Raw genomic sequence first — 27,930 nt, 5'->3', positions numbered from 1 at the left:
CAGAATTAGGTGTTTGTAGGAATATTACTGGGAAAAGAAGTGGAGAGAGTTCAAATCTTATCCACTAGAGTTCAATATTTTCACAAAAACATGCTATCAGAAGTTGTTTCAATTGTTAACAACAGATTCTTATCATTGTTCTGTGCGTTGTTTTTCCACAACAGCTTTCCTTGTTAAACTAAGAAAATTTAGACCTGTCCAGTTATATTCTACTGCACAAAACAGTGAAAACAACAGCAAGTCCCCATGGAATTGTGAAGACTGAGTTCTCTATCCTGTTCCAGTCTGTATTATATCACTGCGATAAATAAAACAAAGTGTATTTTCTCATTTATTCATAATTTTATATTGTAGTACTTTGTTCAATATAGACAGTGGCAGGAGAAAAAAGGACACAAAAACAATCAAAAAAACATTTGAACGTAAAAGGTGAGCAAAATAGTTTCGTGTTCATAAAGAACTACATGCTTGTCAGTAAACAGGTAGCAAAAGTCTTTGAAATAGCAACAGGTCAATATAAGACATTTAAAGAGCTATTAGAAATTTACAAGACCAAAATCCTGCCTACCTGTTTTATTCTGATGGCCACTATGCACCACCATAGTAAGTTTTTAAAGTGGTCATGAAAATTTCTGTTCCAAGTTGTTTTAACAAACAACTTTTTTAATGGGGATACTGTTCTGAATTGAGTCTTCATTCATACCAGCAGCTCTTGTTAATGCCTTTCCTTGGTCTTCATGTTCAGACAGGAAGATGCATGTTGGTACTTTTCAGTCAGTGTGAGCTTAGTGAGAAACTGTTACATCAAAACTTAGGATGTTTTTCGCTCTTGCTTGCAACACATTCCTGGTGGCATGAACCCATTTATTTGCAAGGTATCCTCACTCCTCATTTCCATTAAACCAGTCCATGGATCTATCCTTCACTGAAATGTTATATTTTCTTTGCCCATTTTGTACAGTTTGACAATCTTAAAAAAAGGGGAAAATGTAATCAATTGTCATAAAAAAGCAAAGAATGGAATATGAACCTGCTATATCACACACATGTGGGTATTGTTGTGGGTAAGTTGGATTAGAGTTAAGTACAGAGCATAATCAATATTGTATTACTGAGTCATAATGGCTTACTGAGTCTGTGTCGTCTTTCTGTACAACAATCCAGTCAATGTTATTCCTCTGCACTGTACTCTGCAAGTTTATTCTCCTCAGGTACCATTCCAATTTCCTTTTGAAATCACTGATTACCTCTACTTCAGCCACCTTAATGGGCAGCAAGTTCCAGGATGTTAGTATGTGCAATGCAAAAAAAAATTCCATCAAGTCCTCTTTGCTTGCCCAAAAGCTTAAACGTATCCTTCAGTACCTGTGTATATTCAAGCTAATGGAAGCAGTTTTTCTTTGCCTACCTTTGCCAAATATCTCAATTTTTTATGCCTTTTTCCGATATCCACTCAAACCTATTTGCTTCATGGAGAACAGCTCCAATGTGGAAGCTACTCTACCATCCTTTTTTTCTGGAAGAATTCCAGTGAATCACTGAATCCACTCAATGATTTACACTTACTTCCTAACACACGGTGACCAGAGCTGGGAAAAGAAATCTGTTATGACCTAACCAGAGTTTGAGGGTTCTGGATAGCATCCCTGCATTTCTACTCTAGCTTTGTTTATGAAGCCCAATTTCCTAACTACTTTCAATATACTGTAGCACATTCAAAGATCTAGGCACATGATTCCATGCCATCCCCACAGCCTCTACATATTTAGTGTGCCTATTCCTAAGCTCTTTGCCAAAACACATCACCTTGCAGTATTAACTCTATTGACCAATTCTCTGCTCATTTTGCAGACCAGTAAACCAAAATCTATGACACGTGTATCAAACAAAGTCATGGCCTACAGAAGACATCACTGCACCATAAATCATGACAACGGCAGATGGAACACCTCAGACAGAGCTCATTTACTTTGTTTCCTTTTCTTAGTTTTCTTCTATTTTGGCGCTTTTTTTCCCTTCTTTCTTTATACCCTTGGTATCTGGATGTGAGTTTGCTCGCTGAGCTGGAAAGTTCGTTTTCAGACGTTTCGTCACCATACCAGGTAACATCATCAGTGAGCCTCCGACAAAGCGCTGGTGTTATGTCCCGCTTTCTATTTATCTGGTTAGGTTTCCTTGGGTTATGACATATGACATAACCCAAGGAAACCTAACCAGATAAATAGAAAGCGGGACATAACACCAGCGCTTCGTCGGAGGCTCACTGATGATGTTACCTGGTATGGTGACGAAACGTCTGAAAACGAACCTTCCAGCTCAGCGAGCAAACTCCTATCCAGAACCTTAACCTGAGCTACAAATCTTCTCAAAACTTGCTAACCCTTGGTCTCTAACTCAGTGCAGACCCGGTGTGGCAGATGCCCAGCCCTGCAGTCTCTCCATGCCTGTTATGGTGGTCTTTCAGCGGTATGTGGCATCTCTTGGCTCAGCGTGGACTTCTGGTCTTGAGGTGCTTCATCAAAATGCGGTCTTATCGTGGCTAAGCACTTAAGAAAGAATGTGATAGTGTCATAGATATATACAGCATGGAAACAGACCCTTCAGTCCAATTTGTTCATGCCAATCAGATTTCCTAAATTAATTTAGTACCATTTGCTAGCATTTGGCCCATATCCCTCTAAACCCTTCATATTCGTATACCCATCCAGATGCCTGTTAAATGCTGTAATTGTGCCAGCTTCCACCACTTCCACTGGTAGCTTATTCCGTACATGCACCACCCTCTGCCTGAAAAAGTTGCCCCTTAGGTCCCTTTTAAAGCTTTCCCCTTTCACCTTAAACCTAAGCTCTCTAGTTTTAGACTCATCACTCCTAGAAAAGACCTTGTCCATTTATCCTATTCATGCCTCTCATGATTTTATAAACCTCTATAAGGTCACCCCTCAGTCCCCAATGCTCCAGGGAAAGTATACCTAGCCTATTTATCCTCCCTCTACAGCTCAAACCCTCCAACTTTGGCAACATCCTTGTAAATCTTTTCTGAATCGTTTCAAGTTTCACAATATCCTTCCTATAGCCAGAATTGCATGCAGTATTCCAAAAGTGGCGTAACCTATGTCCAGTACAGCCGCAACATGACTTCCCAAATCCTATACTCAATGCACTGACCAAGAAAGGCAAGCACACGAAACGCCATTTTCACGATCCTCTTTTCCTGTGCCTCCACTTTCAAGGAACTACTGTATTCCAAGGTTCCTTTGTTCAGCAACACTCCCTGGACCTTACTATTAATTGTATAGGTCCTATCCTGATTGCCTTTCTAAAATGCAACACCTCACATTTATCTCAATTGAATTGCATCTGCCAGTCCTCAGCGCATTGGCCCATCTGACCAAGATCCTATTGGACTCTTTGCTGCCTATTACACCTCCAATTTTGGTGTCATCTGCAAACTTATTAACACACTTCCTATGTTCACATACAAATTATTTGTATAAATGACAAAAAGTGTACCCAGCACCGACCATTGTGCTAGTCACAGGCCTCCAGTCTGAAAAGCAACCCTCACCACCACCCTCTGTCATCTATCTTCAAGCCAATAAAGACAATACATTTACAACTCAAGCAAAAATATGCTATTGGCCACCCAAGATTGGCAAATGCTTTCTGCATTTAGACAACCATGATTATATTATGTCAGATCATAGCTTGGTGGTGCTGACATCAGTGTTTATAGGTGGTTTACTTAAACACATGTTTTTGCTGATAATTAACTACTGGTATGTCGTCTGTGAGATTTTCATATGTACTTTCTACATTGGCAAAAGGACAGAATGCTACCAGCATTCAGTTAAAGAAGTCATTTTGACATGATATCTATATTTAATCATGTAGCTGAAACTCATCTATCCATTTGATAATAGACAATAGGTGCAGGAGTAGGCCATTCGGCCCTTTGAGCCAGCACTACCATTCATTATGATCATAGCTGATCATCCACAATCAGTATCCTGTTCCTGCCTTATCCCCATAACCCTTGATTCCACTATCTTTAAGAGCTCTATCTATCTCTTTCTTGAAAGTATCCAGAGAGTTGGCCTCCACTGCCTTCTGGGGCAGAGCATTCCATATATCCACCACTCTGGGTGAAGAAGTTTCTCCTCAGCTCTGTTCTAAATGGCCTACCCCTTATTTTTAAACTGTGTCCTGAAACTCTGTAAACTTAGACTCATCCAAGAATCTGGTGTTGTGTTTCAACTCACACCAAGTTAGTAAGAAATGAATTAAATCAACAGCAAGGAGTAATATAGAGTTGGAAGGTGTAGAATCTGTGTAGGTAGAGATGAGGGGCTGCAAAGGAGAAAAAAGACCTTACGGGAGTTACGTATGGGTCTCCTAGCAATAGTCAGGATGCGAGAAAGAAAATAAATGAGATAAAAAAGGCATGTGAGAAATATTCTATTATAATAATCATGAGGGAGTTCAACATGCATATAGACTGGAAAAATCAGGTCGATTGTGGATGTCAAGAAAAGGAATTTGTAGAATATCCACGAAATGTTTTTTGTTTGGGCCAGTTTGTGGTAGAGCTCCTAGGGAACAGGAAATTCTGGATTTGATGGTGTATAATGAGGCAGACTTGATTAGGGAGCTTAAGGTGAAGGAACTCCTTGGGGCAGTTACCATTATATGACAGAATTCACCTTCCAATTTGAAAGGAAGAAGCTGGAATCAGATGCAACAGTATTACAACTGAGTGAAAGTAACTCTGGGGTGTAGTCATCCTGGTCTGGGTGATTTATGCACCTTCAGACCTTCCAGCTTCCCTAGCACCTTCTCCTTAGTAATGGCCAGTAGACTCACCTCTTCACCTGACTTGATGTTCTGATAATCTATTGGTGTCTTCCACTGTGAAAATTGATGCAAAATGCCTATTCATTTCCTCCACAATTTTATGAGGGAGGAGCTGGCTAAAGTTGATTTGAACGGAAGAGTTGCAGGGGAGACAGTGGAGCAGCAACAGCAGAAGTTCCTGGCAGTAATTCAAGAGGCACAACAGACATTCATCCCATGGAAGAAGAAACATACTAAGGTGAAGATGAGGCAACCATGACTGACAAGGGAAGTCACGGACAGCATAAAAAATAAAACTAAAACATAAATGTGTAAAGATTAGGAAGCCTTCAAAAACCAGAAAAGGATAACTGAACAAAAAACAGTAAGGGAGGAGGAGAAGATACATTATGAGACTAAGCTAGCTAGTAATATAAAAGATTGCAAAGGTTCTTGAAGATATCTTAAAGGTAAGAGAAATGCATGATTGGACATGGGATCACTGGAAAATGAGACTGGAGAATTAATGGGTAACAAAGAAATTGCGGAGGAAATGAATACGCATTTTGCATCAATTTTCACAGCGGAAGACACCAATAGATTATCAGAACATCAAGTCAGGTGAAGAGGTGAGTCTACTGGCCATTACTAAGGAGAAGGTGCTAGGGAAGCTGAAAGGTCTGAATGTGCATAAATCACCCAGACTAGGATGACTACACCCCAGAGTTCTGAAGGAGACAGCTGAGGAGATTGTAAAGGCATTGGTGATGATTTTTTAGGAATCATCGGAATCAGGGAGGCTCCCAGAAGACTGGAAATTGGCTAATGTAAAATTGCTGTTTAAGAAGGGTGGGAGACAGAAGACAGTAACCATAGGCTGGTGAGCCTCCATCATTGGAAGATTTTAGAGTCCATTAGTGGGGGTGAGATCACACAGTACTTGAAGTACATGGTAGGCGGAATCAGTATGGCTTCATCAAGGGGAGGTCATCACTGACAAATCTGTTAGAATTCTTTGAGCAAACAAGTAAGTTAGACAAAGGAGAACTAGTCAGCATGAGCTATTTGGATTTCCAGAAGGTCAATGACCAGGTGCCTTTGACAGGAGGCTGCTAAGTAAGAGTCCATAGTGTTGAGGGCAATGTACTAGCATGGACAGAGGACTGGCTGACATGAAAGTCTTTTTTCAGAATGGCAACCAGTAACTAATGGAAGTCCTCAGGGGTCTGTGTTGAGATCACAGCTATTCATGCTATACATTAATGATCTGGATGAAGGAACCAAGGGCATTGTTGATAAGTTTGCAGATGACTCAAAGATAGGTGAAGGAGCAGTAGTGTTGAGGAAATGGGGAGGCTGCAGAAGGACTTGGATAAGAGAGTTGCAAAGAAGTGGCAGATGGATTACAATGTGGGTAAATGTACAGTTATGCATTTTGGTGGGAAGAATAGAGGCATGGTAAATTTTCTAAATGGGAAAATGTTTTGCAAATCTGAAGAACAAAGGGACTTGGCAGTCCTAGTTTAGGTTTCTCAATGTCAAAATGCAGGTTCAACTGGCAGTTAAGAATGCAAATGCAATTTTAGCACTCATTTCAAGAGGACTAGAATACAACAGCAGACATGTACTGCTGAGGCTTTTTTGGGCAATGTATCTGGGTAAAGATGTGCTAGCATTGGAGGGAGTCCAGATAAGGTTTACAAGAATGATCCTGGGGCCGATGGGCCTGTCATATGAAAACTGTTTGAAGACTCTGGTTCTGTACTCGATAAGAGTTAATTTGATTTGATTTATTGTCATGTGTACCTAAGTACAGTGAAAAGCTTTGTTTATGAGTATAGGCAGACCATAGTAAGCAAGGATATACAGATCATAGGGTGCTTGGACAAAGTGAGGCATACAGGTTATATTGCACAGGCAGGAGGTGCATGAAGCAAAATAAACATTAACAAGATCAACATTATTTGAAGTTACAGATTCCATTCATCAGTCTAATGACGACAGAGAAGAAATCATTCTTGAACTTGGTGTGTGTGTTCAAGCTTCTGTATCTTCTGCCTAACAGAAGAGGTTGTAGGAGACTGTTACCAGGGTGAGAAGGGTCTTTGATGATGTTGGAAGCCTTTCTGCGGCAACGAGAAGTGTAAGTGGAGTCAATGGATGGAACGTTTGCTTCCGTGATGCACCACACTATGCACGCAGCCCTCTGTAGTTTCTTATGGTCCAGGGCAGAGCAGTTGCCATACTAGGCCGTTATGCACCCGTATAGTACACTCCCTATGGTGCGTCTGTAAAGGTTGGTGAGGGTCCTTATGGACGTGCCAAATTTCCTGAGTCGCCTGAGGAAGAGGCATTGTAGTGCCTTTTGACCATTGCATCTACACGGGAAGTCCAGAACAGGTTGTCGGTTATCATCATTCCAAGGAACTTGACGCTCTCAACATCCATACCGTTGACATAGACGGGGGCATATTCTCCTCCCTTCTTTCTGAAGTCAATGATCAGTTCTTTTGTTTTGCCAACATTGAGAGAGGTTGCTATCATTGCACCATGCCACCAAGCCCTACATCCTTCTATAATCTGATTCATTGCTGTTTGATATCGATCCTACCACGGTGATGTTGTCAGCAAACTTGTAGCTGGTGTTTGTTTGGAATTTGGCTACACAGTTGTAGATTTACAGAGAGCAGAGTATGGGGCTAAGAATGCATCCTTACAGGACTCCAGTGTTGAGGGCTATCATGGATGGGTGCAGTTGTCTATCTTCACTGATTGCAGTCCACAGGTCAGAAAGCTGAGGATCCAGTTGCAGAAGGTACAGCCAAGACCTTGGCTTTGGAGTTCTGACATCAATCTGGAAGGGATAATGGTGTTAAAGGCAGAGCTGCAGTCGATAAGCCGAAGTCTAATGTAGGTGTCCTTGCTGTCCAGATGTTCTGGGGATAAATGATAGGGAAGTGGCATCCACTGTGAACCTGTTATGTACATAGGTGAACTGCAGGGATGGGGGCAAGCTTGGAGGCTATAGTTGAGGTGGTCCATGACCAGACTCTCAAAGCATTTCATGATTAAGAAGGTCAGAGCACTGGATGGTAGTCATTAAGGCATTTTGCATGTGCTTTCTTAAGTATCTGAATGATCGTGGTCTTCTTGAACTAGGAGACTTTTGGCTTGTAGGAAGGAGAGGCTGAAGATGTCAGTGAATACCTCTGCTAGCTGCTCCACACAGGATCCAAGTGCATGGCTGGGGACTCCATCACTTTCCTTGGACTGACTCTCAGGAAGACTGATCTGATGTGCAGTGGTGACAGAGGGAACAGGTATGTCCAGGGCTATCAGGGCAGGTGACACTGCACCACTGGCATTCTGCTCGAACCGAGCATTTAAAGCACTGAATGCATCAGGAAGGGATGTGTCTTTTTCTGCTATATTGCTCTACTTCATTTTCTATTCCGTTATGTTATTTATGCCTTGTCATAGCAGTGGGTGTCCATACGGTTGGTTTGGACCTCTAAGACGAGGGAAGTATCTCATCAAAACTTACAGAATACTGAGAGGCCTGGATTGACTGGATGTGGAAAAGTGGTTTCCACTGACAGGAGAGTCCCTCATCCACAGGCATAGCCTTGGGAATTTTTGTTTCTTTATTCATTAATGATATGAGGGCATTGCTGACCAGGCAGCATTTTTTGCTCATCCCTAATTACCCAGAGGGTAGTTTAAAATCAACCACGTTGCAGTGGGTCTGGAGTCATATGTAGGCCAGACCAGGTAAAGATGGCAGTTTCCCTCCCTGAAGGATATCAGTGAACCAGATGGGTTTTTCCTGACAATTGACAATGGATTCATGGTCATCATTAGATTCCTAATTCTAGATATTGTATTGAATTCAAATTCCATCATCTGCTGTGGTAGGATTTGAACCCGGGTTCTCAGACTTTATCTGGGTCTCTGGATAACACTAGCAACAACACCACTAGGCCACTGCCTCCCCACTGAGTGAGGGGATGATCCTTTAGAACTGAGATGAGGAGGAATTTCTTCAGCCAGAAGGTGGCGAATTTGTGAAACTCATTGCTGCAGTGGGCTGTGGAGGCCAAGTTATTCAGTGTAATTAAGACAGAGATAGATAGGTTCTTGATTAGTAAGGGGATCAAGGGTTACAGAGCGAAAGCAAGAGAATGGGGTTGAGAAACGTATCAGCCAATATTGTATGGCAGGGTAGGCTCAATGGGCCAAATGGTTTAATTTTGCTCCTATATCTTATGGTCTTAATTCAAGTTCACCCATTATCCTTGTCTATACTGACTCCCAGTCTGGCGACACCAATTGAAAAATTCTCATTTTTTATGAAATCTCTTCACAATATCACTCCTGTCACTCATCTTTACAAGCCCAGAGCCATATTGATTTGAAACATTAACTGTTTCTCTCTGCACAAATTGTTGCTAGACCTGCTGAGTACTGCCAGCAGTTCCAATTTTTAAATAAAATTGAGGTTTCTCAGGATGTCAGAATTAATGGAGTGGAGATATCTAATCTCCACTCCATTAATTCTGACATCCCAAGAAACCTCAATTTTATTTAAAAATTGAAACTGCTGGCAGTACTCAGCAGGTCTAGCAACATTTGTGCAGAGAGAAACAGTTAATGTTTCAAATCAATATGGCTCTTCTTCAGAAGATGGATTTTAATTGCACCACTATGTGACAACTTTGCCTTAAACTGCCAAGAACCTAAGCAGTGGAATTCTCCCTCTAACCCTCCTTGCCTCTGTCCTCAAAATGCTCTTCAAAATCTATCCTTCTGATCAATCTGTCCTAATCTATTCTTGTCTGACTGAGTATCAACTATGAATGAATAACCGTTAGGTGTAACGCACCTTGGCACATTTTACTACATTAAATGTACCACATAAATCTAAGTTGTTTTTGATCTTGAGCTAACACTGGCTTAAGTGCTATAGGCTCCTCAGCTCCTTTGGTGCCACAGATTCTGACTCCATTCCACATTTTAAATGAGTATGTGAAAACAGGGGTCCTTACCAGTTGTGGAATAGTAGGTATTAAATTCGATGTTATCTGGATGCTGCTCAGCATTACTATGATACAAGTCTTTCTTAGTTATTATCAAACTTTCACAAGAGGAGGAGGATGATGATGATGATATATGCATGCTGAAGAAACCCTCTTTCTGGCCACAAAGCGAACAGTGAACTGGTGTATCACAGGGACCCCGAGGTATTTTGACTTCATTTCGCGTATACCTTCTGATAGCACCACTGTGATGCAGTGGCCTTCCCCGTTGCCAGATGTAATGGGATGGAGCAATTGCCATAACCTATGGAAACAAAATTCTCTTACATGAAGCTTTATAGATGTGGTTATGAGATTCGTCATGTGTGAAAGTTCTTCCTTAACTTGTTTTATGCATATAAATAATAGCCACTGAGCATGTGCATTTAGTACTGGTACCATGCATGCAGCCTCAAGTTTGCATAACTACCTGTATCGGAAAACAGCTGGAGGTCATACATCACAACCCCTATACCCACTCTTGCGAACTATTAAACTTTATGTTCTGGTTCTCACTTTCCCACTAAAAGTTTCCAACAAGTACTTCTCTTTGACTATGCCTTTCATATACCACACCCTCTGTATTCTTTTTTGTGGTCCTTAAGTTAAAGGTGTCTGACATGTTTATCTGGATAAGTGTTATAGAAATTCTGTAATTTTTTTGCTTTCATGGGCTGTAGGTGTCACCAGCCAAACCTTTCTTTAATCATCAATAAAGCTGGAGATACTACTTGGATGAGAATAAATAAGATTGCACCTATAGTAAGTACTGTATTATGTTTTGCAAAAATTCAGATTGAATTAAGAACATCAAAATAAGAAAATGATTTGACATGCTTTGAACACACAAGCCATTCCTTGTTCCTTTTCACAAACAAATACACCTAGTTGTCTAAAAGAGGTGTATTGCTGAAGTAAAGGGGATGAATCAGTCATTCATGTTTGCTAAAAGATTGTTGCACTTGTTCTTGTCTAGTATAATATTTTGTGCAAAGAATTTTCTGTCCTTTTGTTAAAAATAAGTTGGCAGCCTTGTGAAGATGTTCAACGACTGACCTCCACAGTAAACAAGAATAAAATTAAAACAATGGTCTATCTCTGGGATCTGATTTGTCCAGAATTAACATCAGAAAGGATACCACATCTATGCTATCAAACCCTTTAATCATGTTACTAAGTCTAGTTATATCACCTACTATTTTTTTCTACTTGAGGGATTGCAAATCTAATATATGCAGGTTGCTCTCATGATCTAATCCTTTTAGCCAATATATTATTCTGGTTTTCTGTGCAAAATGTTCTTGCAAAGCTGTGATACCCAGAATCTTGCACATTGCTCCAACAAATTTTATGTAGGGTGGTGACCTTCTTGAAGACCTCCGGCAATGCTGGAATTCAACTGGTTGCTAAGAGATACTTCCCTGTGATAATTGTCTTCTACGTTCCTCTTAAACTCCTACAGAAGTATTGTTTAGGATATAGATTTGTTGTCATGGAATCCCTACAGCGTGGGAGCAGATTCCATTCAGGCCATCCAGCCCACACCAACCCTCTGAAGAGCCTCCACCCCCGTACTCTATTCCTGTAACCCTGCATCTGCCATGGCTAATCCACATAGTATGCACATCCCAGGTCACTAGAGGCAATTTAGCATGGCCAATCCACCTAACCTGCACATCTTTAGACTGTGGAAGGAAACTGGAGCACCCAGACAGAAACCCTCAGACATGGGGAGAACATGCAAACTCCATACAGTCACCCAAGGATGGAATCAAACCCAAGTCCCTGGCACTGCAAATGTAGAGGTGCAAACCACAGAGCCACCAATCACGAGCTTTGGACATAAATTTACGTTCCTGACAAGAAATGAAAGAGCATGTTGAACATTTCAATGTGCAAAGCTGAGGCAAAAGCACTTAAATAAAAAATGTTGCACAATTTGGTGAGTTAAGAAATTGCCTTCTCATCAGTGTTTTTAATTCCAGAAGTTATTAGTCTGGTGTTGTTACTTATATTGAAAACAAGGTACATTTGTTTGGGACAGACGACCAGGATAACTCCCATCCTCAATATCAGCTATGTGAACCTTTGTTGTATTCCCTGTGTGGCAAGTGTGTCCATTTTTAGGTAGGGAGACTAAAACTGCAATATGCTTGATTTGGTCTCACTAAGTAAGGCCCTGTTTAATTGCAGTAAGACATCTTTGTTTATGAGAAAACAGCATTAACACTTCAAATCCAATGACCCTTCTCTAGAACAGTTCTAAATTCTGAAGAAGTATCACCAGACTTGAAACATTTATGGTGCTTTCTCTTCATAGATGTTGCTAGACCTGCTGAGTTTCTCAAGCATTTTCTGTTTTTGTTTGTTTCAAATCTCCAGCATTCATAGTTATTTGTTTTATCCATGCTTCTGAACTCAAATTCTTTTACAATGAAGGCAAATATACCATTTGCCTCTCTAATTGCTTGTTGTATCTACTTGTCTATTTGCATTGACTGGGGTATGAGAACTCAAATCCTTTTGTACATCCATTTCCCAATGTATCACCAGCTAAATAATACTCTTCTTTTATAAAGCAATGAACTGTATAACTTCACAGCTTGCCACGCTGTACTGCATTTAGTATGTTTTTGTCCACTCACTCAACTTGTCTATATCACCTTGAAGGTTCCTTGGAATGTCCTCACATCCCTGCCCAGTTTTGTGTGATCAGCAAACTGGGATATATTGCATTTGTAGCAGGACATTTTTACATGTCATTAATAGCTGGGACCTTAAGCACTGATTCTTAGGGTGCACCACTGGTCACTCACTGCCTACCACCCAGAAAAACATCTATTTATTCCCACTCTGCTTCCTGTCTGTCAATCACTTTTCAATCCATGCTAATATATTACCCTAACCCCCATGTGCTCTAATTTTACCTACTTACATCTTCCCAAAAACCTTCTAAAAAATCGAAATACATCACATGCAGTGGTTCTCACTTATTTATGTTACAAGTTATATCCACAAAAAGAAACTCACATAGATTTGTGAGGTATGACTTGCCTTTCATAAATCCATGCTGGTTTTGTCCAATCCCATTAATGGTTTCCAAATGTCAGTTACCAGATATTTTATGATAGCATTTATTCCACACTGATGTTGGACCGATGGGTCTGTAATTTAATTTTCTCTCCTTTTTTTTAAAAAAAGCTGTGGGGTGACAACTGTCACCGTCCAATTTTTAGGACCTGTTCCACAGTCCATATAATCTTGGAAGATGATTACCATTGCGTCCAATACTTTCACAGCCACTACCTCTAGTGCCCCGTGATGTAGATTATCATGCCCTGATGATCATCTACTTTTAACACTATTCATTTCCCTAGCATTATGGTATTATTAATACTGATTTCCATCGCTTCTGCCCTCACAGGAAACCCTTCATTCCCTAATATTTCTGGGAGGTTATGTGTGCTCTCCTTTTCGAAGTCAGAATTAAAGTACGTGTTCAATTTTTCTGACATTTCTTTGTTCCCTATTATAATTTCCCTGGATTCTGACTGTAAGCTTAACAATTGTTTTTACCATCTCTTTACCTTCGTATATTTTTAAAAGCTTCTATAATCAGTTTTTTATGTTTCCTCATCCTAACTCTCATATTCTATTTATCGGCTCTAAAGCAAGCTTTTTGTCCTTCGGCTTGTTGCTTTTTCTTACAATTTTATATGGCTCCTCTTTTGGTTCTAAATGATCTCTAATTTATTTTGTAAGGATAGTAGAGCCATTTTTCTTTTTCATTTTTGCACGAGACAGGAATGAATAACTGTTGTAATTCATGCACACATTCTTTGCTAGCCATCTACTGTCAACCCTTTTAATAAGATTCCTGAAACCATCTTGGCCAATTCGTGTCCCATACCCTCATAGCTATTTTTTTTTTAGGTTCAGGACCATAGTTACGAATTCGACATCATGATGTGATTGGGTCCCCTTATTCTCACTTATCATCTCTCCAGCCTCCGCATTCAAAGGATCACCCTCCGCCATTTCAGACAACGCCAGAGAATGCCACCACCAACAATGTCTTCCCCATAATTCCCCAATCTGCATTTCTCAGGACACCCTAGTCCATCCCTCGATGACCACTGACACGACTCCCCCCCCCTCCAATGGCACCTTCCCGTGTAAGTGCAGAAGGTGCAACACCTGCCCTTCACATCTTCCCAGCTCACCATCCAAGGGCCGAAAGTCATTGTCTTTCTCTTTCTTGATGAAGCAGCATTTCACCTATACCTCCTCTAATCTAGTCTACTGTATTCACGGCGCCCAATGTAGCCTACTCTACACCGGAGAAACCGAATGCAGACTGGATGACTACTTTGCAGAACATGTCCGGTCCCTGTGTAAGCAATACCATGACCTCCTCGCAGCTGGTCATTTCAACACAGCATCCTGCTTGCATGCTCACTTGTCTGTCCCTAGCATGTTGACATGCTCCAAGGAATCACAGTGCAGACTGGAATAACAACATTTCATCTTAAAACTAAGCACTTTACAACCTTCTGGACTTTCACACCTTCAGACTGTGAACTCACTCCTATTTCTCCTGGCTTTACTTGTTGCATTCTCTGTCACCTTGTCCTCTCTTTCCCAACTCCAGAGGGACCATCTGTTCCTTACAGTTTGGCAGCTGGACACATCTTTGTTCTGCCATTCTCAATTTCCAATCACATAATCTGCAGAATAAGCACCCTTTTTCACCCAGCACTCCACCCCACACTATTATATAAATGCTGACCCCTCCACACTTCACATCAGCCCTGACAAAGAGGCATGTAGACTTGAAGTGTTAGCTTGCTCGCCCTCCACGGATGCTGGCCAATCTGCTGTGATTGTTTCCCGAGGACATTGATCCCTGTACTACTTAGATGCAACCTGTCCTGTTGTACTGGTTCCGCCCTTCGAGAACCAGTGCCAATGTCCCAGGAATCTGAATCACTCCCTCCTTTTCTCCAGCCACACAATTTCTCCAACCAGGTATTCATATTCTATTATTTCTACTCTCACTAGCACATGGCACTATTTGTAATCCTGAGTTCACTACAGATGAGGTCCTTACAATCTGCCTGTAGGACTCTGTCCCTTTTTTTAAACCTAAGTCATGAGTACCAAAATGTACCACATCCACTAGCTGTTGGCCCTTCCTGTTCAGAATGTCCTGCAGCTACTCAGTCATCCCTGACCCTGGCATCAGGGAGGCAACATACCATCGTGGAGTCTCATTTGCAGTCACAGAAATGACTGCCTGTTCCCCTTACCAATGTATCCTCTATTGCTACAGCCCTGCCATTTTTCATCTCCTTTTGTGCACTACAGCCACCAATGCTGCCATGGACATGACTTTTGTTATTATTTGAGAAACTGTCCCCCCTAACAGTATCAAAAGTATATCTGTTAGAGAGGGCACAGCCACAGTGGACTCCTGCATTATCTGCCTTTCTCTACTCAACCTGGTGGTCACTGATACCCTTTCTGCCTACTTAATCTTTACATGCCATATGACCACCTCACATCTTGCTGGTCACAGTATTCTCAGCATTGCAGATGCTCCACACTGAGTCCACCCACAGCTCCATTTCCAAAATGCGGTAACCAACAACTGCAGCTGGACAAACCTCCTGTATACATGCACTTCTGCCCAGGACCCTGAAAATGCCGGTAACTTTCCACATAGTGCAGAAAAGTCTATGTGAGTTCTGCTGCCATGACTTCACTTTAGGTTAAGCTTGTTAGTTAGTCTCTTTAAGGAATATTAATTGTGCTAGTGACCATATTTCATTCCAAACGTTCTTGCTAAAATGCAAAGTCCTAGCCTCCAGTCTCTAAAAGCCTTGATTCAAGTCTCAATTTAACTTCCCTTTTTGTTACTTATATTATCTTCTGATATAGGCCATGCTTTTCTCAGTTAAATCTAAACAGAGTTACTTAATTAAAAATGTATGTTTCTCTAATTTAGAAATTTTCAGCCAATGAACTTATGGTTTTTCTGTGATATCACTGTTTCTTTCAGTCTGTTTCAAACTCAGCATGAGCTGACTCTCTGACTCCCCAGGGAAGTGGTGTAGGCGTCGAGCTTCTTGCCCCAATTTACAGCCTCCTGCTGTGAGCTTCACCCCTGCAGGTCCTGCTGCCTCTCTGACTCCCATACTAAAGTTTCATACCAATTACCTGCTTTCTCTGCACTTGTGACATCATGATGCTATTAGCTGTAGTGCAGGTAGATGTCTTGATCTGCCCCTTACTTTCTCTCCTTTATACATCTCAATGTGGGGAATTGTATTTCTGTAAGTAACCCTAAATTGAAGCATGTCTTTCTCCCACTATATTGAATTTCCAGTTACTCACTCTGTCTCAGTCTCCTTCACTCTGACCATGCAGATACTCTGACTTTTGAGCAAAAGAAAGAATGCCAACTCAAGTTACTTTACATGAGGGACAATATGTAAGTCATTGATTACAATGAGGTAATGGATATTAATGCGGTAATTCTCACCTCCTCACAACAGCGTTTACTCACAGCTGCCCTAAAACTAATTTTTGCCCAAAGCTGATCTCGTTGCTTTAAGAAATCTGGAAATAACTTCTTCCATTTTTTTCCAAGAGCCCATGGAAAAATTTCATACTTGTATTCCTCCTCATCCTCCTCCATGGTATTGGCTAAGTATCTTAAAAAAAAGGGTCAGAAACATTTTCAAATATGTATACGTAAAGTACACGCATCATGTATAAACTGATCTGATCCTAACTATCTAATTTACTTAATTTTCTTTGATTACATCAGGTTTTGATTAGGAAAACACATCAGTGTTCCCAGAGACACTCAATAATAAACTGTGTTCAGAACACAGCAAAATATTGCTGATAAAAGACAACAGGACAATTCACAAGAATATTAATTTAAAGGGAAAAACACGTCAATGATGAAAGGCTAGTGCTGAATGGTTGACAAGTGGAGTCTGATTGGTAGATGTACTGCCATGGAGAATGCACCATTCAAAATTCTCAACTGATAGTCTTCTGAGCGGAAAAAAAAACTTTAACTGTTTTTATTAAATGATCTTCCTTGCATTTTGATCTCAGTTATATTAAATACAAGGTGACACATATGAAATGTAAAGGCTTTAGATTTATTCAGCTTTGCTGCTGAATTCTTCCATTCTTATTCTTCAGTCATTTTCAGTTGAAGTGATTTGCCTTACACAAAATGGAAGTTAAGTCAGTGCGTTGGAGCAGACTTGATGGATGGTGGGGTGAGGGGAACACTCTAGTAAAACATTATCTTATTTACTCAATCACAAGACATGGGCATAACTGGCTAAATCAGCACTTAACAATCATCTCTAATTGGCCCTGAAATTTTCGTGGTAGATGTGCCTGGACTTCTTTGTCTGATTCCTAGCATCAAGAAAACTGTCTCCCCATTAAGTTGGGGCAGGAAGTGCCTGATGAAGACAGTGGCCAAATATAACGTAAGGTCCTTAGAGAACAAGGCTGTGGAAGTAGTAACAGGGTAATCAGGAAACAGAAAGGAGTTGAATAAACATTTTGCATCAATCTTCACAGCAGAAGACATAATAACATTCTAAAAATGCTAAACAAATCAACAGAGAAAAACAGCAGCGAAACAAATGTAATTGTTTTCATTAAGGAAAGTGAACCAAGGAAATAAATGGAGCAAAAGACCTGGACCTGATGAGATGTATCCTAGGATATTAAAAGAAGAACATACAGAGATAGTGGATATACTGAGTGTAATCTTCCAAAAATTCCTTAGTTTGTTGAAGTCTCTGAGGTCTGATAAATCTGCCAACATTGGGAGAAAGCCTAAATATCAAAAACTAGCTCAAAATCATACAGTAAAGGGGAGAAATATAACTTGCACTTTTAGAAAAAAAGAAACTTCTCGTAACCTTAGCAATATCAAAACACTAAGTAATGCATTTCCATCAATTGACTAGGTATTACGTTAATGTGGTAAAATACATTAAGACACTTCACAGAAATATTATTAAACAAAATATGACATTACTTCTGATGAAGACAAGGAAATGTTCGAATATTGTCTTGGAGAATTAAGTTTTCAGGAACATCTTAAAGGAGGTAAGATGCGATAAGTGCCAGATATTAATTGTATATTAATTATATTCACGTGATGGGTATTATCTGGGGTCTATTAACTCCTATTCCATATAGGACAAGACCGAAACTGGGTCTGTTAGATTTTCTACGTATGTTTGTAATGTGTGTCTCAATAAATAAATAGAGAAAATATGCAACCATTATACTCCACTTTAATTTTTCACCACCTGGCCATTTAGGATACAACGATCAGGATTTTATGAAGGGCATTCCAGAACTTTATCTTTGGTTGCTGATGGCAGTGTCACCAAAACTTTTTTTAAAATATATGCAATCAAAAAGAAACTCAACAGGTCTGATATCATTTGTGGGCAGAGGAGAAGTTAATGTTTCAAATCCAGTATGACTCTTCTTCAGAGCTCAGGTCTGGAAAAGTGATTCCTTTTGCAAAATCCAAAAAGAGGGTGCTAATGGCAGCAGAAGAAAGATATAGATGAAGAGTAGGCATTAGTAACAGAAAATACAGCTCTACAATGCAAACAAAACACTGGGAAGAATCAAAACAAAATTGTTAACTCAACGCTGAGTCCTGTAGTCTGCAAAGTATCCAAGTGGAAAAATGAGGCTGCGCATTACCCAAATGAAAAATGAGGTGCTCTTCCTGCAGTTTTCATTGGGCTTCTCTGGGACAAGACAACAGAAACATCAACATGAGAATTAAACAGTGGATTAAAATGGCAAGCAATTGGAAAGTTGGGGGTCATTCTATGGACAGAGCAGAGATGTTTTGAAAAGCAGTCACCCAGTCTGCATTTGGTCTTACTAACATGCAGACCATTGCACTGCAAGTGTGAATACAGTAGGCTAGATTGAAAGAATCACTGCTTCACATGGAAGGTCTACATGTGTTCTTGGGCAGTAAGAAGGGAGGAAGTAAAGGGGCAAGTGTCACACCTGCAATTGCATGGGAAGGTGCCACAAGGCAGAGGAGATGATGAATGTGTAGTGGCATCCTGAATACAGGATCCTGACTAAGGACGGCACGGTGGCTGAGCAGTTAACACTACTGCCTGACAATCCAGAGGCCCAAGTTCAATCCTGTGCTCAGGCCAATGTCAGTGTAGAGTTTGTACATGCTCTGTGTCTACCTGGGATTCCTCCAGGTGCTCCGGTGTCCTCCTAAAGATGAGTGGTTTAGGCGGATTGGCCATGCGAAATTGCCCCTAGTGTCCGTTGATGTGCAGGCTAGGTGGATTAGCCATGGGAAATGCAGGGAGACAGGGACTGCTTTGATGCGGGTGGGATGGTCTTTGGAGGGTTGGTGTGGACTGGACAGGCTATATGACCTGTTTCCACACTGTGGGGACTCTATGGCTAAGAGTCAGAACACAGACAGCAAAATGCAAGAATGATAAATGACAAATCAGCAGACACTAACAGAGAAGGTGTTTTTCTTTTATGTATGTCATGTAATATTTTGATTTTATGAGCACCATTATAAAACTTTGAAGGCATTTTAACATTTTTAACAGGAAGCAGGGGTATATAAAACTCAATACAATTTTGTCTGACATACTGAAAATTCTACCAGTGAAAACATTTCAAAAATTCTAATCAGTACACTTTTAATAACTACTTACTTGAATTACTTCTTACAGAACAGGTTTAGACTTCTGTTCCTTTGGCATTTATTATGACAACATTAATACATTTTATCAAAACTTGAAAGTGGGCTTACTGCCAAGAGAACTACCCATCTCAACTCAGATTTTTCTTGGATTGCTAAATTTAGAATTACATCTTCAGTATCAAGGAGTCAAGTGTGACAGAAGATTAAGTATTATTGACACACATGCATCAGAATATTCTTTTTCAATTAAATAACTTAAAACTTTACTCTCAGTCGACGCATGAATAAATTATGCTAATATAAACCAGTGAAATAGAAACATTTATTCAATGGTCTTTACTCCATGGATGGTGTTAAAAAACATACTCAGCAGCTAATTATTTTTCTGTATGTACCGCAGATTTAACTTTCATTCGTGTAAAAATCTTTCTATTCAATGAAATAAAAATGTTAGTCGGCAAACAACCAAAATAATACTGCAACAATATGAAAATTATGGACACTTAACATACTTATAACTCACTTGTGGTAAAAATACAAATTCATGGCTTTATGAAATAAAAGCAAAAGTAAACTAAACTTTTGGTACAAACTACAATCAATTGGGAAACATTACTTGATGTTGGAAAACAGATTTTACTGACATTTTTTCCAAAAAGTATTAGACAAGTTACTTTATTTGAGGAATTCGCTAAACCAGCGTGAGGTGGATACCAGGACATTGAGCAAATTTATGGAGGAGATAGACAGATTTTTAATTAGCAAAGGGTTGAAGGGTTTTGGAGGGCAGGCAGGAAACGAGTTGAGACCAAGGGGCTGAATTGCCTACTCCTGCTCCTAGCCTTTAAGATGTTAAACATAAGTATATTATGCCTATTTAGATGTTGAAGATCCAGAGTAGTATTTGATAAAACAGAAAAGGAAATCCCAGTGTCTTAGCCACCATTCCTTCCTCATGAATATATTGCTACAAACTAAAGATTAACTGGCTATTAGACTCTTTTGTTTGTGGAATGGTAGTCAGGCATTTTGACATGGTATTGTGTCAAACAATCAAAATGTTAAACCAAACCCTCATAATACATTTGTTTTTATTTCGGATTCAAACAATAAAGCCTATTATATGCAAGGGTAAAAAACACGACTATACTTACAAAGCAACAAAGAAATTCATTCTCGTTTGTTCACTTATTTCAAAACCAGCTCTCTTGAAATAAACAAAGGTCATCGCTAGAAGATACTGAGAAAATTAAAATAAATGCATTATTATCCACAAAATTAAACACCATATTGAAATTAATATGTCTGCAGTTATACTGTTGACATCCTGATATCTGTAGAATCAACTCTCACGAAAGGAGAGCTTTGTTTTAGTGGCACTGAGAACAATGACAAATGCAGCAATATATATATGAAGTACTTCACTCGACGAAAGGCTATTGCTTAAAAAATAAGTTATTTGATAAGAAAAACTGCATTTTTACAAAATTCCCAGGAGGTCTGATGGCCTGTACAAGTAGCAAGTCCTGGAGGTCATCTTGCTTCTCCCAGCTTCCATTAATGCCACTATACTGTTGTAAATTATAAATCAGATGAGGAACATCCTTTGATCCACTTAAATTCACATTTATGAAGAAAACACAAACGTTTGCCCATTTTGACATATAACCATTTCTTCAAATGATCTGGGATTTGCATGACCAGTATTCTATCTGGAAGTCAAATCGAATTGTTGATTGTTCATTGAGAGGGGAATGTTTTCATATTAGCTCTAGGTTTACCTTTCACTGCATTAAATGTATGCAGAAATTAAGCAACATATTCCCAACTAATGATTCCAACTTCAAGAAGGAGATAGGGTTGATCAGGGTTTATAAATGCTATACCTTGTCAGAGACCTTACAGCAGCAATCCATCCATAGAAAGTCTTGTATTAAGTCATCATCTGTGAGGCACAGAAAGCAAAACAAAACCAAATGTGACAATGAAATTTTTTTATGTAAGTGCATATATTAAACATTGTTATTTAATTGGTGCATGTTTATTTAAAAGGCCTTCAACTGTCTGATCAGTTAATCCTGATATCAGAGATAGTAGAAGTGCAGATGCTGGAGATTCTGAGACAACAAGGTGTAGAGCTGGATGAACACAGCAGGCCAAGCAGTATCAGAGGAGCAGGAAAGCTTAAGTTTCGGGTCTAGACCCTTCTTCAGAAATGGAGGAGGGGAAGGGGATTCTGAAATAAATAGGGAGAAAGGGAGAGGCAGACAGAAAATGATAAAAGGAGAAGATAGGTGAAAAGGAGACAGACAGGTCAAAGAGGCGGGGTTGAAGCCAGTAAAGTTGAGTGTAGGTGGGGAGTTAGGGAGGAGATGGGTCAGTCCAGGGAGGATGGACAGGTCAAGAAGGCAAGATGAGGCTAGTAGGTAGGAACTGGGGGTGGGGCTGAATGTGGGAGGAGGGGATAGTTGGGAGGAAAGACAGGTTACGAAGGCGAAGACGAGCTGGGCTGGTTTTTGGGATGCGGTCAGGGGAGGGGAGATTTTGAAGCTTGTGAAGTCCACATTGATGCATTGGATCGTCGCATCATCCTCCGACACTTCCGCCATCTGCAATCTGACTCCACCACCAAAGACATTTTTCCCTCTCCACCCTTATCTGCTTTCCGGAGGGACCACACTCTCCGTGATTCCCTTGTCTGCTTCACACTCCCCATGAGCCCCACCACCCCCGGCACTTTTCCCTGCAACCACAGGAAATGCTACACCTGCCCTTACACCTCCCCCATCACCTCCATCCCAGGCTTGAAGAAGACCTTCCACATCAAACAGATGTTCACCTGCACATCTGCTAATGTGGTATACTGTATCCACTGTTCCAGATGTCGCCTCCTCCACATCAGGGAAACTAAGCCAAGACGTGGGGACCGTTTTGCGGAACACCTACGCTTGGTTCGCAGCAAACAACTGCACCTCCCAGTCACGAACCAATTCAACTCCCCCTCCCACTCCTTGGATGACATGCCCATCCTGGGCCTCCTGCAATGCCACAACGATGCCACAGCATCTCATATTTCACCTGGGAACTCTGCAGCCCAACGGGATCAATGTGGACTTCACAAGCTTCAAAATCTCCCCACCCCCGATCGCACCCCAATACTAGCCCAGCTCATACCAACCTCTCTAACCCATCCTCCCACCTATCCACTCCCACATCCAGCCCCACCCCATCTCCTACCAACTAGCCTCATCCCAACTCCCTGAACTGTCCGTCCTCCCTGGACCAACCTATCCCCTCCCTAACTCCCCACCTACATTCAGCTTTACTGGCTCCAACATCGCCTCCTTGACCCGTCTGTCTCTTCTCCACCTATCTTTTCCCTTATCCATCTTCTATCCACCTCCCCCTTTCTCCCTATTTATTTCTGAAGAACGGTCCTGTCCTGATTTCATCTGGATGCCTTCCCAACAGATTAAGGGATATTTGTGGCCCATAACTTGTTATGTCAGTCACTGGATTGAAGACAATCAGTGGCTGGTAGACTCTGTTGAACAGGTCTACAGTTTTATTTTATTAGCCTTCGCACACAGAAATGGCAGTCCTGCTTGACCAGAAGGAGAAAATGACCTTATTCAATACTGAATTTTTAAACAGTCGTTAAATTGCACAAACATCAAGCTGTTCACCTGAACGGGCATAAGTGCTCCTCTGCCAATAAGCGTGAAGCTTGAAAAGCAGAACAGATCAGACAGCATCCGTAGAGCATAGAAGTCAACGTTTTGGGCCGAGACTTTCCTGACGAAGGAATTCAGCCCAAAACCTTGACTTTCCTGCTCCACGGATGCTGTCTGATCTGCTGTTCTTTTCCAGCTTTGTACCTATGGATTCTGACTTCCAGCGTCTGCAGTCCTTACTGTCTCCAAGTGCTCCTCTGCCTTCGACGCCCTTACTGCTTACAAATCACTGCAATTCAATATGTTCCAGAACTAAGTTAACAAAAAGTCTTAACTATATGCAATGACAACTAGAAATTTTAAACGAGTTTCAAAACAAACCTTTAAAATTTGGAGGATCTCTTTTCTTTATCTAAGGAGCGGTAAGAATGCGTACTTCACTGACTTGAAGCGAAGTTGTAGTACACAAGATGGTTGCATCTTAAAAGGGGAACCTAGTGTAACGGAACCTCCAGTGGCAGATGGCCATGGTGAGGGAGGGTGCCCAGCAGGGAAGCTTATCGGTTAGACAGCACGGCTGTGGATTTGAAAGAACCCTCTCTGGAAGGCTCTATCTTTGCAGGGAGGATGGCTAATGGGAAGAAAGAGCAGAGAGAATGGATTTCTCAACTCAATGTCAACCAGTGGTTTCACTCCACATATGTACTGTAAATACTTACCGTTTTCCATTTTGAATTCTCTTCATTGTAATATCCTGTTGATAGTGCAAAACAAAAAATCATCATTTCTTGATTTTGGGCCTTCCAAGTGCTTGTTAAATTTTTGGTGTACTCAGCAAGATTCCAGTCTGCTCGCGTTTCCTCCCACTGTCCAATAATGTGCAGGACAGGTGGATTGACCATGCTAAATTGCCCGGTAGTGTCCAGGGATAGTAGGTACTGCAGATGCTGGAGAATCTGAGATAACAAGGTGTAGAGCTGGATGCACACAGCAGGCCAAGCAGTATCAGAGGTGCAGGAAGGGCTGACGTTTTGGGCCTAGACCTTCTTCAGAAAAAATGAAGGTCTAGGCCCGAAACGTCAGCCTTCCTGCTCCTTTGATGCTGCTTGGTCTGCTGTGTTCATCCAGCTCTACACCTTGTTATCTCAGTGTCCAGGGATATTCAGGCTAGGTGGTTTAACTATGGTAAACACGAAATAGGAATAGGGTGGGGCTGGGTCTGGGTGGGATGCAGACTCAATGGGCCAAATGGTCTCTTTCCGCACTGTTCAAACTCTATGATTTTAGACTCAATAGTTACAGGAAATAGTGGTGTAAATCTCCACTGGAAAGAGGCAGGCTCCTATTCTCATATGATGCACCTATGTCATATTCGGCAAGATTTGGCAAACTACCCCACCATCATGAGATAGAATTTCTGCTAATTTGCCATGGTTTTTTCCAATGTAATTTTTAAATATCAACTTAGTGCAAAAAATTGTTAAACTTCAAACACAGATTGAATTTTATACCATTCAAGTTTCTGTAATCCAATGGGCTAGTTTAAAAAGCAACTCTGTCCCTAACATGGTCAAGTTAAGGCCTTCAGAATAAATTAATTAGCATGGCAAGTTTCCATTACATGCACTTGCATGTGAGTCTTAAACAGAATTTTTAAAATTAAGCTATTCTTTTAGACATTAAATAGGCAAAGTTAAAAACATTTTAAATAATTTGTAAAGAATATTTAGTTTAGAAAGAAACTGGCACATGTACACTAATACAATTTGTGAGCTAGCCCAGCTCAGTTCATAGCACTTTTGCCTTTGAGAGGGAAGTCATAACCTACTCCAGGACCTAAGCACAAACAATCATGGCTGACATTCAAGTACACAAATTGAGTTAATACTGCACTGTCAGAGGTGCCATCTTTTGGATGAGGATTTTAAACCCAAAGCCCAGTTTACCCAGTCAGGAAAGAAACTCAATCCGTGGCACTATATCAAAGATGAGGGGAACTACATCTGGTGTCCTGTATAATATTAACACCTCAAAACAGTACCACAGAGACAGATCATCTAGTTATTATCAATAACTGCTGTTTAATGAGAGTTCATTGTGTCCAAATCGGCCACTATGTTTCCTGCATTATCTCTGTGACTGAACTTCAAATCATACTTTGTCTCAGAATGTCGGGTAGTTATGAAAAGTTTCTTTAGTAATCCTTCTGTTTTGTCTTAAAGGCATTTTAAAATAAGCAATTGGAGCAGAGTAGACCACGTGGCATTGAGTCAGCTCTACTATTCAATAATATTAGGCTAATGTACAACCTCAACACTATCCTGTACTCTCCCTTTTTTCTGTCCATCTATCTGTTGATGTTGGTTCTAAATGTGCTCAATCGACTGAACATTCACAGACTTACCAGAGAATTGCAAAGATTTGCAATGTTAGTCCTAAATAGCAAATTCCTCATATGTAGGCAATGATTGCCAGTTCTCCAATCAGAGGAAACAGCTTCTTAGTATCTACTGTCAAGTTCTTCAAGAATTTTATATACTTTCCCTCCAGGGAAAATGTATCTGGGAAGATGACCAGTAGCATACACAACTCTGTAGGTGTGGTCTCAAAACCATTAGCTACTATGAGTAGGCCATTTGGCTGTTCCAGCCTGCTCCACCATTCGACAAGATCATAGCTGTTTGGCTGTGGTCTCAGCACTACTTTCCTTACTGACACCCTTGACCATCAAAATTCCAAATCAGAAATAAGAACAGAAATTGCTGGAGAAATTCAGCAGGTTTTGCTGCATCTGTGGAGAGAAATCAGAGATAATGTTTCAGGTCCAGTGACGCTTCCTCAGGAATGTCTATATCACTCTGGCCAGAAAAAAATTAAAGATTCTACCACTAAAAGTAGATCCCTCACAGGTAGACTACACACTCTCATTAAAAGTTATTATTCTTGTGTAAACCCAATCGTCAATCATATTAAAATCACATGGGCAGCATGGTGGCTCAGTGGTTAGCACCGCTGCCTCACAGCACCAGGGACCCCAGTTCAATTCCAGGCTAGGCCAACTGTCTGTGTGGAGTTTGCACATTCTCCCTGTGTCTATTTGGGTTTCCTCCAGGTGGTCTGGTTTACTCCCACAGTCGAAAGATGTGCAGGGAAGGTGGATTAGCTACGCTAAATTGCTCATAGTGCCCAGGGATGTTTAGGTTAGGTGGGTTAGACATAGGAAATGCAGGGGTAGTGGAATGGTTCTGGGTGGGATCCTCTTCGGAGGGACAGTGTGCACTTGTTGGGCTGAATAGCCTGTTTCCACACTGTAGGGATTCTACGATTCAAAAGACACCAGGTTTCCAATTGTAAATGCACTATGGAATATGTTATAATGCAAGAAAATGATATTCCAAAATATTGTCCAATTGTAGTGCTTCATTATGGACTTTACATTCTGTAATATGGCAGATAGGTGTGGGTGTAACTGGAGCAAACATGTTAATTAAGAAAACTAGCCTAACTTTGAGCGCAACTTGAATCCGGATGCCAGTTGCATGTAAACAAGAATTTCTACTCCAAAGTGCTTAAGTATTTTTTCTAATAAATTTTTCCACTGTAACATTCTTCCTGGCTTTAGTACACACCAAATAGTTTGAAGAAAGCTGCCATTTCTTGCCGCTGAATAATGAGACAAGGCCCTCTCGTATGCTTGGATTTTGAAATAACATCAGTATTCTTTCTGTGCATTTTCTGAGCTTTTGGTATACATGATGGCTTTAACTTTGTTCTTTTCCTTTGTTGATTTGATCTTGTTCCCACGGGTTTCATCCGGACAGTAATTGAAGGTGGAGTCTGGCAGTATAACTGGTTGTTCCTCATAACGTTCTAAAACTAAACCATACATAATATGAAGAATTATTAATATAAGGATCAATTAGCTGACTAACAACATGACTCAATTAATGACCTGAAAATTTATATAGAGCAAAACTACATTCTTAGTCAAATTGTCAAATGGAATAGCTGGAGGTAGATACTTTCTAATCAATCTGTTCAGAAACATTATCATGTCTATGGAATGAACTGCCAGAGGAAGTAGTAGAGGCAGGTGCATTTACAACATTTAAAAGACATTCTGACAGGTACGTGGATAGGAAAGGTTTAGAGGGATATGGATAAAATACAGGCAAATAGGGCTTGTTCAGTTCAGAAACCTGGTCAGCATACATGGGTTAGGCCAAAGATTCTGTTTCTGTGCTGTATGACTTCATGAGTCTCTGGAGTGAGTGCGACTCGAACCTAGGCCTCTGCTTCAAGGGGTAGTACTGGCCTCAAGAGACCACTAGCAGAAGATATAGTTGTGTTTTAAAAATCTAACTGGTCCAGACGTGTTATGATGCCCCTCTGGAGTTGCAGGTTCAAGTTCCACCTGCTTCAGAGATGTGTAATAACGTCACTGAACGGGTTGATTAGAAAATGGGTTAAAAGTCTAAAAGGAGCCAGAAGGCCTGGGTTCAAATCTTCCCTGCTCCAGAGTGTGTAATAAGTTCATCAGAAAATAACTAAAAAGGGAGACAATTACATAAGTATCCTGCAGTTAAAA

The 27,930-nt window shown here is 40.6% G+C and overlaps 2 protein-coding genes across 5 annotated transcripts in view; one reads left to right on the top strand and one right to left on the bottom strand.

Annotated features, from left to right (window-relative positions):
• trmt61b (tRNA methyltransferase 61B) overlaps positions 1 to 27,930 on the top strand; it is a 79,973-nt gene that overhangs the window by 21,817 nt on the left and 30,226 nt on the right. Inside the window, exon 7 of one of the 4 annotated variants that reach the window (XM_048531870.2) lies at positions 1,212 to 2,009. The exons of 2 other annotated variants lie outside the window; for them this stretch is intronic. In XM_048531870.2, coding sequence (XP_048387827.1) covers positions 1,212 to 1,234 — 23 coding nt within the window. In that variant the 3' untranslated portion in view covers positions 1,235 to 2,009. One more of the 4 variants, XM_048531869.2, reaches the window with a different exon arrangement.
• Positions 882 to 27,206, bottom strand: spdya (speedy/RINGO cell cycle regulator family member A). The gene is made up of 6 exons (XM_048531873.1): positions 26,972 to 27,206; positions 21,555 to 21,613; positions 20,823 to 20,908; positions 16,453 to 16,624; positions 9,879 to 10,173; positions 882 to 970 (listed from the first exon to the last, which is right to left on the bottom strand). The coding sequence occupies exons 1-6, from the start codon at positions 27,204 to 27,206 to the stop codon at positions 882 to 884; spliced, it is 936 nt and encodes a 311-aa protein (XP_048387830.1).

This window comes from Stegostoma tigrinum, chromosome 4 (genome assembly GCF_030684315.1).
Source record: "Stegostoma tigrinum isolate sSteTig4 chromosome 4, sSteTig4.hap1, whole genome shotgun sequence".
In the NCBI taxonomy this organism is placed as follows: Eukaryota; Metazoa; Chordata; class Chondrichthyes; order Orectolobiformes; family Stegostomatidae; genus Stegostoma; species Stegostoma tigrinum.
The sequence above is the reverse complement of the archived record's forward strand: the minus strand, read 5'-3'. Positions and strand labels throughout refer to the sequence as shown.